The sequence below is a fragment of the Bubalus bubalis genome, chromosome X, assembly GCF_019923935.1.
Source record: "Bubalus bubalis isolate 160015118507 breed Murrah chromosome X, NDDB_SH_1, whole genome shotgun sequence".
NCBI lineage: Eukaryota > Metazoa > Chordata > Mammalia > Artiodactyla > Bovidae > Bubalus > Bubalus bubalis.
In genome coordinates this window covers 4,458,644-4,477,330 of record NC_059181.1, presented here as the reverse complement: position 1 = coordinate 4,477,330, position 18,687 = coordinate 4,458,644, and the positions used below count along the sequence as shown (strand labels likewise).

Here is an 18,687-nt window from a genome sequence, read left to right as displayed (position 1 = left end):
AAACAGAATATACACATATATAAAGAAGATATGTATGTGTGTGTCTATATGGGCTTCTCAGGTGGCGCTAGTGGTAAAGAACCTGCCTGCAATACAGGACACGTAAGAGATAAGGGTTCAGTCCCTGGGTCGAGAAGATCCCCTGGAGGAGGAAATGGCAACCCACTCCAGTATTCTTGCCTGGAAAATCCCATGGACAAAGGAGCCTGGCGGGTTACAGTCCATGGGGTCGTAAAGACTCTGACGTGGTTGAAGCCAGTTAGCACACAGCACACGCATATGTGTATATATATGCTAAAACAATATTGTAGATAACTGTACTTTCAATGAAAAGAAAAAGAATTGGATGCTAATATGGGGAGCAAGATAGATTTAGGGTATTACTATGAATTTATTATTATAAATTCTTACTGTATAGCCCTTTTCTTCCTTTTGATAATTAGCAGACAGTGAACTTTAAAGACTTGATTGCAATTTTTTTAAATTAAGACTCCTTAGTGGGATCAGTTGCCTATTACATTAATAAATTTTAGGAATATCACATCTGGTAGCATATCTAATATGAACTGTTGTTGTTCAGTCGTTAAGTTGTGCCCGAATCGTCCGGATGGTAAGGGAATTCCCTACAAGGGTGAAGAAGATGAAGCTCCTGCTTTTCGTGACCTCAGAACACCGTGGTTTACGTGGCTCGAGGGCAGTCTTGGTTTTCACTGTCTACACAGAGCCACGCATGGCGTGCAGCTGGAGGGGAGCGTGGGCTTTGCACGTCTCCCCGTGGCCTGTGTTCCACGAACACCTGCCGCCTGTCACGGGGCGGCCAGCCCATGGAGGGGTCCCTGTGTTGACTGACCCATCACCGCACCTGAGCGTCTTGTTGCCATAGCAACCGGGGTCCCCGATGCCAAGGTCGTCAGCCATCAGCAGGACGAAGTTGGGCTTTGATGCCGCCCGGCTCTGGGCCTCACAGAAGAACAGCAACAGAAGCAGAAGGGTCATCATGTCCCTGCAAAGGGCGAGGGCAAGAGAGTCGTGAAGGATGCTGGTGGGAGGGACCGTTCTCCTTGTCTGGGATTCTCCCTTCTCCCCCTCCCACTAGAAGAAAGGGTACTGTCCACCCACCCGCCCCGGATGGGACGGGATCCAAATCAACTCAGAGGACACATGCGTGCTAAGTCGCCTCAGTCGTATCCGACTCTCTGCGACCCCATGGACTGCAGCCCACCAGGCTCCTCTGTCCGTGGGATTCCCCAAGGGAAGAATACTGGAGAGGGTTGCCGTGCCCTCCTCCAGGGGATTTTCTCCGACACACGGGCTGAACCCCAGTTTCTTACGTCTCTTGCTTTGGAGCCACCTGGGAAGCCTGAGACATCACGTAGAACGAATCGCATCCTCTCTGCACTCTGTGTTTGTTTCTACAACAAACAAACATTTTTTTCTCCCTGCAGAGCGCTGACCTCTCCTTTCTACCTCAAACCAAAACACAGGCTCTGTCTGGAAAAATGAAAACACAGTCATCTCTTCTTCAAAAATGAAAACAATCATCTCTTTAAGGCGGGCTCTGTCATCAGCTAAACGTTCTCTACTCTGCACTGGAAAAACAACAGAAAAACAGGCATTTCAGGATAATCCAGTTGTCAACGTCAACCCCTTTCTAAAATTAGCCGTGACTGGCACCTGTGGGTGCAGCAGCTTTTAAAAGGGAAACCTGTAGACATGGGAGTGTGGCAAACCTTTCCAAGCTCAAGGAAGGCAAGGTTCATTGCTCCAGCACTGGGTGCTAAGTTCAGTTCAGTTCATTCCAGTCGCTCAGTCATGTCTGCGTCTTTCCGACCCTATGAACTGCAGCATGCCAGGCCTCTCTGTCCATCACCAACTCCTGGAGTCCACCCAAACCCATGTCCATCACGTTGGTGATGCTATCCAACCATCTCATCCTCTGTCGTCCCCTTCTCCTCCTGCCTTCAATCTTTCCCAGCATCAGGGTCTTTTCCAATCAGTCCGTTCTTTGCATCAGGTGGCCAAAGGATTGGAGTTTCAGCTTTAGCATCATTCCTTCCAAAGAACACCCAGGACTGATCTCCTTTAGAATGGACTGGTTGGATCTCCTTGCAGTCCAAGGGACTCTCAAGAGTCTTCTCCAACACCACAATTCAAAAGCATCCATTCTTCGGCACTCAGCTTTCTTCATAGTCCAACTCTCACATCCATACATGACCACTGGAAAAACCATAGCCTTAACAAGACGGACCATTGTTGGCAGAGTAATGTCTCTGCTTTCGAATATGCTATCTAGGTTGGTCCTAACTTTCCTTCCAAGGAGTAAGCATCTTTTAATTTTATGGCTGCAATCACCATCTGCAGTGATTATGGAGCCCAGAAAAATAAAGTCTGACACTGTTTCCACAGTTTCCCCATCTATTTTCCAGGAAGTGATGGGACTGGATGCCATGATCTTAGTTTTCCGAATGTTGAGCTTTAACATTCCGAACTAAGGGTACCAAGAGGTAGCAGCAAGCACAGCAGAAGGAGCGAGTTAATCACACCCCACAGCAAAAGACCCCACATGCCACAGCTAAGACCCTGGCACTGTAAAATAAATACATAAATATAAAAACATGGCTTTAAAGGGACTGTGTCTCTAAATTCTGTATACATATTGCATAAAATATACAAATGAGAGCTCGGAAGCAATTCTGTAAGCCTGCCCGCCTCACTTTGAGTGTCTCTCACTCTATCTTTATGACTCGGTCACCTTAAAAATGACGAAGGTTCTACCTAGATGCCCATAGAGATGAATGGATAAAGAAGTTGCGGTACATATATGCGGTGGAATACTACTCAGCCATGAAAAAGGGACGCGTTGGAGTCAGTTCTCATGAGGTGGATGAACCTAGAGCCGGTTAGACAGAGTGAAGTGAGTCAGAAAGAGAAAGACAAACACCATATATTAAGGCATATGTACGGAACGTAGAAGATGGTGCTGATGAACCTATTTGAAGGACAGCAGTGGACAGGCGGACATGGAGAACAGACTTGTAGACACACTGAAGAGCAAGCAGAGGGTGGGAGGAACAGAGAGAATAGCGCTGACAGAGAGACATTATCACACGTAAAACAGACAGCCAGTGGGGATTTGCCTTGTGATGCAGGGAGCTCTCTGACAACCTAGAGGGGCGGCATGGGCTGGGAGGTTCAAAAGGGAGGGCACGTGTGCATCCCTATGGCTGATTCATGTGGATGTACTGTAGAAACCAACACAATATTATAAAGCAATTATCCTCCAATTAAAACTAAATTAATTAAAAAAAAAGAATGTCTGAAATTTTATCTTAGTAGTCACTTACAATCCCACTGCACGAAAACTATTATAATAACCAGAACTTACTTTTCACCCACAAACATGGAGTAGAACAGGTGTTCCTAAAGATGTTTCAAACTCTTAAAGGACTTAGTTGATAAAAGTACTTAAAATGAAATAAAAGGGCTCTAAAAATTAAGCGTATATAGCACATTCATTTCTGAAAAAACAGCAAACGCTCCTCCCTGAAAAAATTATTTTTCTGAACAACCTTCATTTGGCAAAGAAGAAAAACAAAAATTTTTTTGAGAATGTAGCTATTTCTAAAACAGAATTATCCTGCAGCAGAGAGACAAAAGAACATTTTCATAACTAGTGATATAATTACATGGAATCTGTTCATTATAAGAAAATTAACACTGCTCTGACTTAATGGAAAACTTTACCACGGCAACCAACAAGTTTCAGATCTATTTGCCAGGTGCAGAAAAGGTTTCCTGGAAACAAAGAAAAACCTACATCGCAAACTGCATTTTGTTTAGAAGCGATGCCGTTTTGTTCAGTTTGAACCATGTATCATCAATAATATTTCATCAAGTGTCATCTACATAGATGACCTCTTTTAAAGTCAATAAGAAATACTGTCTAACATTAGAGCAGGAAAAATCCCATCTGAATATGTGGTCTTCTTAAAAGCTGTGGTTTTTCCAGTAGTCATGCGTGGATGTGAGAGTTGGACCATAAAGGAGGTTGAGCACCAAAGAATTGATGCTTTTGAGCTGTGGTGTTGGAGAAGACTCTTGAGATTCCCTTGGACTGCAAGGAGATCAAACCAGTCCATCCTAAGGGAAATCGGTCCTGAATATTCACTGGAAGGACTGATGTTGAGACTGAAGTTCCAATACTTTGGCCACCCGATGTGAAGACCTGACTCATTGGAGAAGACCCTGATGCTGGGAAAGATTGAGGGCAGGAGGAGAAGGGGACGACAGAGGATGAGATGGTTGGATGGCATCACCGACTCAATGGACCTGAGTTTGAGCAAGCTCCGGGAGTTGGTGACGGACAGGGAAGCCTGGTGTGCTGCGGTCCATGGGGTCGCAAAGAGTCAGACATGACTGAGCAACCGAACAACAACAAATAGGTGGAATCTTAATTAAAAAAAAAAAGATAAAAATGGGCTTATTCGCTTAGATTTCTAACATACAGTATGAAGGAATGGGCCAACATTCATAGGCTAGTTGGAGAGAATGAAAATGCATGAGGAGAAAACAACAGAATATGAAACATAAGCTTTGTAGCAGAAGAGAAAGGGAGGGATTTGGAAAGGCCTTGACATTCTTTTTTTTTTTTCTTTTTTAAGATTTTTTTTTAAAAATTTGGACCACTTTTAAAGTCATGTGGGATAAATGCTCCCTGACCAGGAATCGAATCTGCAGCCCTGGCAGTGGAAGGTGAAATCTTAACCACTGGATCACCAGGAGAAGGCCGGTGACATTCTTCTTTCCATCCTGATATTGTCATCTGTGTTCTAAACACCAGAAGGCCTCTGGGAACAACCTAAAGGCTTCACAACGAGGGTGAGAGCCGTGCAGCGCAGGCCACGTTTTCAGAAGAGAAAGAGGAACATCATTTGACCTATTAGCATCAGGGCTTCTCAGGTGGCTCATTGGTAAAGAACCCACCTGCCAATGCAGCAGACATGGGAGACCTGGGTTTGATCCCTGGGTCTGGAAGATCCCCTGGAGAGGGCATGGCAAGCCACTCCAGGATTCTTGCCTGGAAAATCCCACGGATGGAGAAGCCCTGGCGGGCTACAGTCCATGGGGCTGCAAAGAGTCGGACATGACTGAGCACGCCCAGGATCGGGGCCAAGCTTAATGGCTGTAACAACCAGAGTAGGTCACGAGCCAAAGACAGCTCCAAACAAGTAGCATGTGTGTAAGTGCAGGGCCAGCTGCCACTCCCAACCCCACACTCCAGCAAACTGGAGCCATTTCAAACAAATGATCCTGAGCCCAGCCATCCGTCCAGGCAGGATTGGGGTGTCCCCCTCCCCAGCCCTCACACAATCACTGATGTTCTTTTTGAGATTATAAGCAAGTGCAGAGAACACTTACTATAAGCAGAAGGCAAAGGCCTTTAAAAAAAAAAATGCTTTGGTAGTTAAGATAGTGGTACAGCTGAGAGGCACGGCCTAACCACAGTCAGGATATTCTCCCAGGTATAAAATCCAGCCAGAGAAAGTTGTTGTCATTTACTCGCTCAGTCGTGTGCAGCTCTTTGGGACCCCATGGACTGTAGCCCGCCAGGCTCTTCTGTCCAGCAGATTCTCCAGGCAAGAATCCTGGAGTGGGTTGCCATTTCCTCCTCCATGGGATCTTCCTGACCCAGGGATCGAACCCACATTTCGTCTACTGCAGGCAGGTTCTTTACCACTGAGGCCTCGGGAAAGCCCAGCCAAACTTAACCAAGTTAAACCTGTCCAAAGTGATGGAACAACCACATCCTTGATTGTAAGTCTGAACAGAATCCTCCTTGAGGCGTGTGGGAACTGTGAGCTGGCCTGACATCCACAACTAGACACCTGGATCCTCCAGCAAACAATCCCGTGTGTTCGGATGTCTGTACAGCCTTCCCTGGCTCAGAAGGTAAAGAATCTGCCTGCAATGTGGGAGATCTGGGTTCACTCCCTAGCTCGGGAAGATCCCCTGGAAGAGGAAATGGCAACCCACTCCAGTATTCTTGCCTAAAGAATCCCATGGACAGAGCAGCCTGGTGGGCTACAGTCCAAGGGGTTGCAAAGGGTCAGACACGACTACAGTGACCTAGAAGGCACTCAGATAGTCTCCTCCAGCCCTCCACTTGCCGCTGCTGCCTGAGTTTGCTCATGTCACGGAAATGTTTGAGGACCCCACCAAGAGAAACCACACATGTCTGCAGAGGTGATTTGAGAGCAGGGTGGTAGCTGTTATTTTTCGGAATAAAAACACAACTCCTGAATAATGCAGAAAAATCAATCAGCAACTCTTAAAAATGTGCTTCCTTTTCGTGAGGGAACAGGTGTCATTTTTAATAAAAATGTTAAGCTATGAAAATGGATTACAGGAAAAGAAAATGAATTCGCTTGCCAAAGCCATGCCGATGAATTATCCTCTCTGATAACTCAATACGTCTGCGTCGTAGATCAGATAGTAAGTACATTCACGACATTTTTCAGCCTAACTCTGGTTAGTTCTTCAACTCAGAATTTATATTCTACTCATCAGGGGGACACCCTTGCCTTTTCTTTAGTGCTCCTGGATTCTACCCGTCTTTACTTGCAGTGGAAAAGAAAAGCTTGAATGACTGATAAATGGGACAAGATGCTTTAATCACCGTATTAGGGTGAAACATTTGCAATAGCCATTTTTTATTAAAATGATGGACCAGGACTTCCTTGGTGCTCCAGCAGTTAAGAAGCTGCCTTCCAGGGGCTTCCTGGGTGGCTCGGTGGTAAGGAATCTGACTGCCCAGGCAGGTGACATGGGCTCAACCCTTGGTCTGGGAGGATCCCACTGGACTCAGAGCAACTAAGCCCATGTGTCCCAGCTACTGTCGCCAACACGCCCTAGAGCCGATGCTCGGCCCCAAGAGACGCTACAACAACGAGAAGCCCGCACAACACAAGGAAGAGTAGACCCTGCTCACCAGAGCTAGAGAAAGCCCACACACAGCAGTGACCACTCGGTGCAGCCAAAGCCAAAATCAGTCCAGTTCAGCCGCTCAGTCGTGTCTGACTCTTTGCAACCTCGTGGACTGCAGCACACCAGGCTTCCCTGTCCATCACCAGCTCCCAGAGCTTGCTCAAACTCATGTCCATTGAGTCGGTGATGGCATCCAACCATCTCATCCTCCGTCGTCCCCTTCTCCTCCCACCTTCAATCTTTCCCAGCACCAGGGTCTTTTCCAATGAGTCAGCTCTTCGCATCAGGTGGCCAAAGTATTGGAGTTTCAGCTTCAGCATTAGTCTTTCCAGTGAACATCCAGGACTGATTTCCTTTAGGACTGACTGGTTGGATCTCCTTGCAGTCCAAGGGACTCTCAAGCCTTCTCCAACACCACAGTTCAAAAGCCTCAATTCTTCAGCACTCAGCCTTCTTCACAGTCCAACTCTCACATCCATACATGACCACAGGAAAAACCATAGCCTTGACTAGACGAACCTTTGTTGGCAAAGTAGTGTCTCTGCTTTTGAATATGCTATCTAGGTTGGTCACAACTTTCCTTCCAAGGAGTAAGCATCTTTTAATTTCATGGCTGCAGTCACCATCTGCAGTGGTTTTGGAGCCCAGAAAAATAAAGTCTGACACTGTTTCCACTGTTTCCCCATCTATTTCCCATGAAGTGATGGGACCAGATGCCATGATCTTCGTTTTCTGAATGTTGAGCTTTAAGCCAACTTTTTCACTCTCCACTTTCACTTTCATCAAGAGTCTCTTCAGTTCCTCTTCACTTTCTGCCATAAGGGTGGTGTCATCTGCATATCTGAGGTTATTGATATTTTCCCCAGCAATCTTGATTCCAGCTTGTGTTTCTTCCAGTCCAGCGTTTCTCATGATGTACTCTGCATATAAGTTAAATAAACAGGGTGGCAATATACAGCCTTGACGTACTCCTTTTCCTATTTGGAACCAGTCTGTTGTTCCATGTCCAGTTCTAACTGTTGCTTCCTGACCTGCATACAGATTTCTCAAGAGGCAGATCAGGTGGTCTGGTATTCCCATCTCTTTCAGAATTTTCCACAGTGATTGTGATCCACACAGTCAAAGGATTTGGCATAGTCAATAAAGCAGAAATAGGTGTTTTTCTAGAACTCTCTTGCTTTTTCCATGATCCAGTGGATGTTGGCAATTTGATCTCTGGTTCCTCTGCCTTTTCTAAAACCAGCTTGAACATCAGGAAGTTCACGGTTCACATATTGCTGAAGCATGGCTTGGAGAATTTTGAGCATTACTTTACTAGCGTGTGAGATGAGTGCAATTGTGTGGTAGTTTGAGCATTCTTTGGCATTGCCTTTCTTTGGAATTGGAATGAAAACTGACCTTTTCCAGTCCTGTGGCCACTGCTGAGTTTTCCAAATTTGCTGGCATATTGAGTGCAGCACTTTCACAGCATCATCTTTCAGGATTTGGAATAGCTCAACTGGAATTCTATCACCTCCACTAGCTTTGTTCGTAGTGATGCTTTCTAAGGCCCACTTGACTTCACATTCCAGGATGTCTGGCTCTAGGTCAGTGATCACACCATTGTGATTATCTGGGTTGTGAAAATCTTTTTTGTACAGTTCTTCTGTGTATTCTTGCCACTTCTTAATATCTTCTGCTTCTGTTAGGTCCATACCATTTATGTCCTTTATCGAGCCCATCTTTGCATGAAATGTTCCTTTGGTATCTCTGATTTTCTTGAAGAGATCTCTAGTCTTTCCCATTCTGTTGTTTTCCTCTATTTCTTTGCATTGAATACCAAGGAAGGCTTTCTTATCTCTTCTTGCTATTCTTTGGAACTCTGCATTCAGATGTTTATATCTTTCCTTTTCTCCTTTGCTTTTCGCTTCTCTTCTTTTCACAGCTATTTGTAAGGCCTCCTCAGACAGCCATTTTGCTTTTTTGCATTTCTTTTCCATGGGGAGGGTCTTGATCCCTGTCTCCTGTACAATGTCACGAACCTCATTCCATAGTTCATCAGGCACTCTATCTATCAGATATAGGCCCTTAAATCTATTTCTCACTTCCACTGTATAATCATAAGGGATTTGATTTAGGTCATACCTGAATGGTCTAGTGGTTTTACCTCCTTTCTTCAATTTAAGCCTGAATTTGGCAATAAGGAGTTCATGGTCTGAGCCACAGCCAGCTCCTGGTCTTGTTTTTGCTGACTGTATAGATAACAGGCGAGAAAAGATAGGGAAACGGGCATATCAACAAGCAGGAGTATAATATTCAGCTTGTAGATAGTTCAGAGGAAGAGACACAGAAAAAGCATGTTGGGAAGGGGGGAGGAAAATTACCAAGGTGGCTTCCTGGTGGCTCAGTGGTAAAGACTCTACCTGCCCATGCAGGAGTCACAAGCTTGATCCCTGATTCAGGAAGATCCCCTGGAGAAGGATATGGCAACCCACTACAGCATTCTTGGTGAGCGCCCTGGCGGCTCAGATGGCAAAGAATCTGACTGCAACTCGGGAGACCTGGGTTCGATCCCTGGATTGGGAAGATCCCCTGGAGAAGGGCATGACCACCCACTCCAGTATTCTGGCCTGGAGAATTTCATAGACTGTATAGTCCATGGGGTCGCAAAGAGTCTGACACGACTTAGCGACTTTCACTTTCCCCAGTGTTCTTGCCTGGAGAATCCCACGGACAGAGGAGCATGGTGGGCTACAGTCCCTGGGGTCGCAGAGAGTCGGACACGACTGAGAGACTAAACAGCAGCAGGAAACACGACATAGGTTCAGAAGTCAAGGGCATGTATCTCCATATGGAACAGACTACTGCAGGTCCAAAATGGTAAATGAGAACAGACCTTTCACGGAATCTTTGGATCCTGAGTGTCAACTGTACATCCCAAGCGCATGGTGAGTGGTGGGGAGAATGGTAAACACATGTATACTCAGTCGTGTCCAACTCACAGACCTCGTGGACTGTAGCTCGCCTGGCTCCTCCGTCCATGGGATTCTCCAGGCAAGAATACTCGTGTGGGTTGCCATTTCCTTCTCCAGGGGACCTTCCCCTCCCAGAGATTGAGTCCACATCCCCTGCGTCCCCTATGTTGCAGGCTGATTCTTGGAAGCCAAAAGGATAAATCAGTTCACTTAGTTCAGTCGCTCAGTCGTGATCGACTCTTTGCGACCCCGTGGACTGCAGCACGCCAGGCCTCCCTGTCCGTCACCAACTCCCGGAGTCTACCCAAACTCACGTCCATCGAATCAGCGATGCCATCCAACCATCTCATCCTCGTGATAGATAAGTACCTGCTATTCTAGACCAATGTGAAGTCAGAGGTATTAAACCCAAAGAGGGATCTTTAAAAAGAAGCTAGTCCATAAATGGTAAACTGGGGCGCAAATTTGAAAGACAAAAGAAAGTCCAGCCTCTCCACATTTTATTTTATTTACAGTGCTATGTTAGTTTCTCTCTACAATGAAGTGAAGCAGCCACATGTATACATATGTCCCTTCCCTCTTGCCCCCCTCCCATCCTCCCATCCAGCCCTCGAGGTCATCACAGAACAGCCCGGTGCTATACAGAGGCTTTCCACTAGCTGTCTATTTCACACACGGTCGTGTATATATATATGTCAATGCTGCTCTTTCAATTCATCCCACCCTCTCCTCCCCCTGTGTCCACGAGTCCATTCGACATCTGCATCTCTATTCTTGCCCTGCAAATAGGTTCAGCTGTAGCACTGTTTTAAACTCTACACGTGTGTGTTAATATAAAAATGTTTGCTTTTCTCTTTCTTAGTTCTGAGGTCTATGCTATTTTTTAAAAATTTATTTAGTTTAATTGGAGGCTAATTACTTTACAATATTGTAGTGGGTTTTGCCATACATTGACATGAAGCAAAACCCACAAGTAAAATGGCATCTACTCGTGATTATAAATGTACGTTAGCTTATGCATTTGATCAACCCCCCACCCTGAATATCAGACTTTAGCGATAAATAAACTTGAAAGATGACTAGAAGCAATGGGCTCCCCATTCATATGATATGAAATATTACACAATTAAATTGCACTCAGCAAAACCCGTCAGGCTCTGGAAACAAACTAGCAAAAAAAATAAATAAATAAAAATCAAAGAACTAGAGACTAATGTATAGTTAATAAAAATTTCAAATTCTAAGAAACAACACATGTTTTAAGTTATGAAAGCGGGGGATTAGGAAAACATAAAATGAATTGGTAAATTTCCATTATGCTTTCAAATCCAGAGGGGATTTTAATAAAAATAGAGAAACAAAGCACTGTAGGGAAAAGCAATATAGAGATGCTGTTAAAGTTGATACATAGTAATACAATGGTATAGGTTAAAATAGTATTATACCAACTGCTCATAGGCAACAGATTACATAATTCGAAAACCTGAACACTGCACTCCTGAAATTATAAAACTCTAACTACAGACATTTTATTGCTATCAAGGCCTTCCAATCTTTTATAGAGAAAAGGAAAGAAATACAGGCTGTTGTATACATTATTTTCTAATTTCAAATAGGACATTTTAAACCTGAAACAGTATTGTAGACTATCTTAACATATAAGTCACCTCTAAAATGCAGATTTTAACATTCGCTTCATATGGGAAAAAAAAAATAAGCAGAACACCTGACGTGCAGTATAAATATTGGAACTGCAAGAGCTACACCTCAGTGACTGTCACTGAATCAACTAATAAAATGGACACAGTGAAAAAAGGCACAAAATTCCAGTTACTTAGTTTAAAATTGTGCTTCATTCTTTACAGAAAACAAAAACAAAAACAAAAACACTGGCTTGTGCCAGGTGGCTCTGTTCCTCTCCGGAACCCCAGGTAGCCAAGTGGGAGGTAATGTTTAACAGGTATGGAGTTTCATCATATCTGGCCAACAGGAAGGTTGAGAAATCCCAGATCAGAGGTAAAGATCATTGCACAGTGTGTAAGTTAGAGGCCAAATCAATCAGGAAGGAAACTTTATTTTTTTTTTTTAAACAATGTAACCTTCTTAGTTGATTAAATTCCAAAGAATATCATTTAATGGCAGGATTGATATAGTGGAGAAGAAAATGGCAACCCAATCCAGTATTCTTGCCTGGAAAGATCTCATGGATGGATGAGCCTGGTAGGCTATAATCCATGGGGTTGCAAAGAGTTGGACACACCTGAGCTATTTCACTGTCTCTCACTTGATACAGCAGAGGAATCTTTTTTTTTTCATCTATGTATTAAAAAAAAAAAAAACTTTATTTCTTTGACTGCACCAGATCTTCATTGTAGCATGCATTATCTCTAGGTGTGGCATGTAGGGTCTTAGTTCCTTGACTGGGGATTGAACGTGAGACCCCTGCATTGGAAGCACAGAGTCTTAGTCACCAGACCACCAGGGAAGTCCCAGGGTAAGGTCTTGAAGCTGGGACTCAGAGCAAGGGTTTCAACAATAATTCAATAATTACTTACTAAACGTCTACAAGGCACCCTGTATTGCTGGAACACCATGAGTGAGCGTTGTATGTTTCGTATGCTTATGGTGGTGGTTTAGTCACTCACTCGTGTCTGACTCTTTTGCGACTCCATAGACTATACAGTCTATGGGATTCTTCAGGCCAGAATACCAGAGTGAGTGGCAAGTTTCCTTCTCCAGGGGATCTTCCCAACCCAGGGATAGAACCCAGGTCTCCCACATTGCAGGCGGATTCTTTATCAGCCGAGCCACCAGGGAAGCCCTCCTCTGCTTATAGAGCTTGCAAAGTGAAAGTGAAAGTGTCAGTCATTCAGTCGTGTCCGACTCTTTCTGACCGCATGGACTGTAGTCCACCAGGCTCCTCTGTCCATGGGATTCTCCAGGCAAGAATACTGGAGTGAGTAGCCATTCCCTTCTCCAGGGGATCCTCCTGACCCAGGGATCGAACCTGGGTCTCACACTTTCCGAGTAGATGCTTTACCATCTGAGCCACCAGGGAAGCCCCACATAGAGCTTGCAAAGCATTTGCAAAAAACACACAGGATTTAAGTCAACACTGGACAATGAATACATCGATGTTGATATGAAACTGTCAATGGGACCAGCGTGCGTGGACTGTGGTGTGGGCGTTACCCGCCGGAGGCCCGGGGCAAGAAGCTGGCTGGTGCCCACAGGAGGATGATAACATGGCTTGTAGGGGGGATTTCGTAAGACAAGAAGAAAGCAAGGGTGACCCACATGGTAGAAGGGCCTGACAGGGAACTCCAGCTGGAGCTCTGTGATAGCCTGCATGGGTGGGGTAAGTGTGGGTGGTTGGAGGGAGGTTCAAGAGGGAGCGATCCCATGGACTATACAGTCCATGGAATTCTCCAGGCCAGAATACTGGAGTGGGTAGCCTTTCCCTTCTCCAGGGGATCTGCCCAACCCAGGGATCGAACCCAAGCCTCCAGCATTGCAAGCAGATTCTTTACCAGCTGAACTACAAGGGAAACCCAAGAATACTGGAGTGGGTAGCCTATCCCTTCTCCAGGGGATCTTCCTGACCCAGGAATCGAACCGGGGTCTCCTGCCTTGCAGGTGGATTCTTTATGAACTGAGCCACAAGGGAAGCTCAAGAATACTGGAGTGGGTAGCCTGTCCCTTCTCCAGGGGATCTTCCTGACCCAGGAATCAAACTGGGGTCTCCTGCATGGCAGGCAGCTTCTTTACCAACTGATCTATCAGGGAAGCCATGACATATGTACATTTATGGGTAATTCATGTTGATGTATGGCAGAAGTCAAACTAATACTGCAAAGCAATTATTCATCAATTCAAATAAACATTAACAAAATATATGGGGGGGGGGGGGAGGAAACGGGCCTGAAGAACACGGAGGGTGCTGGGAGCTGGATCATAGAGACCATTCCAGCCGTGGTTCTGGAATTCCACTTGCCTTCCGAGGGAAAGGCATATGGAGAGCTCTAACAGGGCCAATTAAGGACAGGAAGGCCTGGTGTGCTGCAGTCCACGGGGTCGCAAAGAGTCGGACACGACTGAGCGACCGAACAACAAATAGGGCCAGGGGTAGGATCAGAGCTGGGTCCTGAGAAGGTTCCCCTGCCAGAGTGCTGGGGAAGGTAGTGATGGATGTACACAGGTCACTGGAGGCCACACCCGTGAGATGAAGCCGGCTCAGCCCCGGGCGTGACCGGTCCAGATAGAGAGACAAGCGACAGCTAAGAATGTGACCCAGGGGCTATGGAAGTTTTTCTTTTTTTACATTAGAGTGTTGCTGCTGTTGTTGTTCAGCCAGCAAGTCGTGTCCGACTCTTTGTGACCCCATGGACTGCAGCACGCCAGGCCTCCCTGTCCATCAGCAACTCCCGGAGCTTGCTCAAACTCATGTCTATCAAGTCGGTGATGCCATCCAACCATCTCATCCTCTGTCGTCCCCTTCTCCTCCCGCCTTCCGTCTTTCCCAGCATCAGGGTCTCTTCCAGTGAGTCGACTGTTGGAAGGAGTGATGCTGAAGGTGAAGCTCCAACGCTTGGGCCCCCTGTGCGAACAGCCGACACGAGAGAGCTTTGTGTCTAAACACAATTTCTTCCGAGATAATCCCTGTGGCTTGACAGGCATGCCACTAAAGAAATCTCAGCTACGACGCAGGGGAGGCCACAGACGAGAGTTCACTTGTCTCTATGTAAATAACTGAGCGGGCGTCAGCCTCACGGCTTACACGACAAACAGGTGGAGAAATCAGGAGGCACTGCTTATGTTTTATTGTCTTCATCATCTTTAGAGCCACGGGCATCTGGTTTCGCCAAGGACCACCCACCATCACGCTGCAGATTGATGGCCTGAAAGAGGACCTGAACACCATGGCCAGCACAGGCTCCCCAGAGGTGGGGGAAGGAGGATACACAACATCGACCTCTTATGATTCGTCCTCGGTAAAATTTTAAAAACCAAAGAAATCGGTGGAGCAAAACCACCTGTTCAAACAGGAGCAACAAAATAAAACTTCATATGCATTTTCCCCCAAAAAACCTTTAACACATTTTTTTTCAACTCTACAAAATAGTTGAAAACAAACACGGGTAGAGTCCTCCACGTAGGATGGCTAAGTCTAAGTGTTGCCACACTTGGTTGCTTGCTTTCTGTGTCCATGTGTACACGTGAATGTATGCATACATCATACACAGCGGGAAATGGCAACCCACTCCTGTATTCTTGCCTGCAAAACCCCATGGACAGAGAAGCCTGGCGGGCTACAGTCCATGGAGTCCCGGAGTCAGAGGTGACTGAGTGGCTGACCACATGCATACATCATATAGTTTTTCTGCATCACAAGATTTTAAAAGGATAGGGCTTCCCTGGTGGCTCAGTTGGTAAAGAATCCGCCTGCAATGCAGGAAACCTGGGTTCGACCCCTGGTTGGGAAGATTCCCTGGAGAAGGGAACTGCTACAGGGCTTCCCTGGTGGCTCAGTTGGTAAAAGAATCTGCCTGCAATGCAGGAAACCTGGGTTCGATCTCCTGGTTGGGAAGATTCCCTGGAGAAGGGAACTGCTACAGGGCTTCCCTGGTGGCTCAGTTCATAAAGGATCCACTTGCAATGCAGGCAACCCCAGTTCAAATCCTGGGTTGGGAGATCCCATGGAGAAGGGATAGGCTACCCACTCCAGTATTCTTGGGCTTCCCTTGTGGTTCAGCTGGTAAAGAATACGCCTGCAGTGAGGGAGACCTGGGTTTGATCCCTGGGTTGGGAAGATCCCCAGGAGAAGGGAAAGGCTACCCACTCCAGTATCCTGGCCTGAAGAATCCCATGGACTGTATAGTCCATGGGGTTGCAGAGTCGGACACAGCTGAGCGACTTTCACTTTCAAGGCGTACACGCGTATTTGCGTGCCACGATGTTTCAGATTGAGCTGCATACACAGCGGCACTTCGCCCCCTAAGTATTTTGGTCTGGGTCTCCTAGAGCAGGGGTCCCCAACCCCAGGCCATGGAGCCATCGCGCTCTGCGACCAGTTAGGAAGCAGGCCTCAGAGCAGGAGGTGAGTGGCAGGTGAGTGTGCCAAGCTTCATCTGTATTCACAGCCGCTCCCCACTGTTCACTGAGGCCAGAGTTCCACCTCAGGACAGATCACCAGTAAACTTAGGTTCTCAAAGGAGCACAACGCATTTTGGGTGTGACCGTCTTCCATCACCCCGGACGGGACCACCTAGCTGCAGGAAAACAGACTCAGGGTTCCCATGAATTCTCCATTATGCTGAGTTGGATCATTATTGCATTATGTATCACGATGTAATAATAATGGAAATAAAGGGTACAACAAACGTAATGGCCTTGAATCGTCCCCAAACCATCCCTTACCCTGTGCCCGTGGGAAAAATCTGTCTTCCATGAAACCAGTTCCCAGTATCAAAAAGCTTGGGGACCATTGTCTTATTAAAGTAAGGATAGCTTCTCCCCTACCACAATGCGATAAAAACCGTTCCGAGTAGCACTGATTCCATCAACAAACCTACACAATCCCCAAATATGTGTACCACTTGGCTCTTTTTTTTACCAATCCAGGAGCCGTCCAAGACTCGGGTATCATTATGCTTCTGGGTCCTTTTGAGATCTGGAACGGTCCCCCCACCCCTGACCTTTCTTGGGTTTTTTTGTGACGTTGACTTTCGGGGGGAAGAATTCATATCAGCTGTCTTAGACGATGCAGTACATTCTGGGTTAACCTGCTTAGTTCTTCTGAGCAGATTCAGGTTGAACCTTTTTGGCAGAGATATTACACCATTTTTTTTAAAAACTAATTTTTAAAGAATTATTTCTTTATTTTTGGCCACGCAGGGTCTTTGTTGCAGGGTTTTCTCTACTTGTGGTGAGCGGGGGCTACTCCCTAGTTTCGAGGTGCAGGCTTCTCATTGGGCTTCCCTGATGGCTCAGTTGGTGAAGAATCTGTTTGCAATGTAGGAGATCTGGGTTCGATCCCTGGGTTGGGAAGATCTCTTGGAGGAGGGCCTGGCAGCCCACTGCAGTATTCTTGCCTGGAGAATCCCCATGGACAGAGGAGCCTGGAAGGCTACAGTCCACGAGGTTGCAGAGAGTTGGGCACAACTCTCTGAGCACAACTCTGCGACTGAGCACAGCATGGCACAGCCTTTTCATTGCAGAGGCTTCTCTTGTTATGGACCTCGGGCTCTAGGGCATCCCGGCTTCAGCAGTCACGGCACGTGGGCTCCAGAGCAGACACTCAGTAGTTGTGGAGCACAGGGCTTTGTTGCTCCGAGCCACGTGGAATCTTCTCGGACCAGGATCCAACCCATGTCTCTGGAATGGGCACGTGGATTGTGTACCACTGAGCCACCAGGGAAGCCCTACACCAGTTGCTCAGGCCCGGGATATGGAGACAGGATATGGAAGCAACCTAGATGTCCATCAGCAGACGAATGGATAAGAAAGCTGTGGTACATATACACAATGGAATATTACTCGGCTATTAAAAAGGACGCATTTGAATCAGTTATACAGAGTGAAGTAAGCCGGAAAGAAAAACACCAATACAGTATACTAATGCATATATATGGAATTTAGAAAGATGGTAATGATAACCCTGCATTCGAGACAGCAAAAGAGACAGAGTCTTTTGGACTCTGTGGGAGAAGGCTAGGGTGGGATGATTTGAGAGAATAGCATTGAAACATGTATATTATCATATGTGAAACAGATCACCAGTCCAGGTTCGATGCATGAGACAGGGTGCTCAGGGCCGGTGCCCTGGGATGACCCAGAGGGATGGGATGGGGAGGGAGGTGGGAGGGGGTGTTCAGGATGGGGAACACATGTACACCCATATCAATGTATGGCAAAAACCACTACAATATTGTAAAGTCATTAGCCTCCAACTAAAATAAATAAGTTTAAAAAAAGAGGGCTGTGATAACAAAGTGTCCCACTCTTGGGGGTCTCTTGGTTAGGAGGACAGCCTCCAGACTGCTCTATTTTATGTTCCACTGTCCCTCTTAATAGACCTTCTCCATCATTTCTTCTGAGACGCACAATCCAGTCACCATAATTTTTTTTTTTTGGTTGGGATTATCTTGACACCCAAATGTGCCTATGATCATGGGTATTTGCGGCCATCTCAAATATCCTCATTAAGGATTTACAGTCCACTTGAGGAACCTTTTCATCATCTTCAAAGGATTAAAGAGAAAAAAGGGAAAAACGACTTGACTATCCCACCAGATAGTTAGGCGGAGTAAGCAACAGACAGGTCGGGTCAAATAAAATGACATCGCATTAAAAGAAAATGTTTTTCCTTTTTTTTTAGTTCATAAGAAAACTTTAATGTCTCTAATAAATCTTTTTTTTGTGTGTGATGGAAATAAATTAGAAAGAGGAGAGACAAGATCAAAGCATTTACTTGATTATTATCAAAGTCTTCATCCACTTAAAGGAAAGGGATGTTTTTATATATAAGAACCACAAACTCTGGATTTTGAAGTACATTGAAACACCTGGTAAGGGGACTTCCCTGGAGGTGGGGGAGTCCAATTTTTAAGACCCCTTGCTTCCCTTGTAGGGCATGCGGGTTCAATCCTTGGTCAAGGAACTAAGATCCCACGTACTCTGAGGCATGGCCAAAGAAAATCCCCCTCAACGATGCCTTTATGTTGGTAAGATATAATGGATATTGTTATTA

At 45.9% G+C, this 18,687-nt stretch overlaps 1 protein-coding gene across 3 annotated transcripts in view; it reads right to left on the bottom strand.

The window, feature by feature from the left end:
• Positions 1–18,687, bottom strand: part of STS (steroid sulfatase) — a 160,473-nt gene that overhangs the window by 85,318 nt on the left and 56,468 nt on the right. For all 3 annotated transcript variants that reach the window (XM_025277035.3, XM_025277038.3, XM_044937368.2), the window contains one exon: positions 863–1,003. In XM_025277035.3, the coding sequence (XP_025132820.3) occupies positions 863–1,003 (141 nt within the window). The remainder of the gene's footprint in view (positions 1–862; positions 1,004–18,687) is intronic.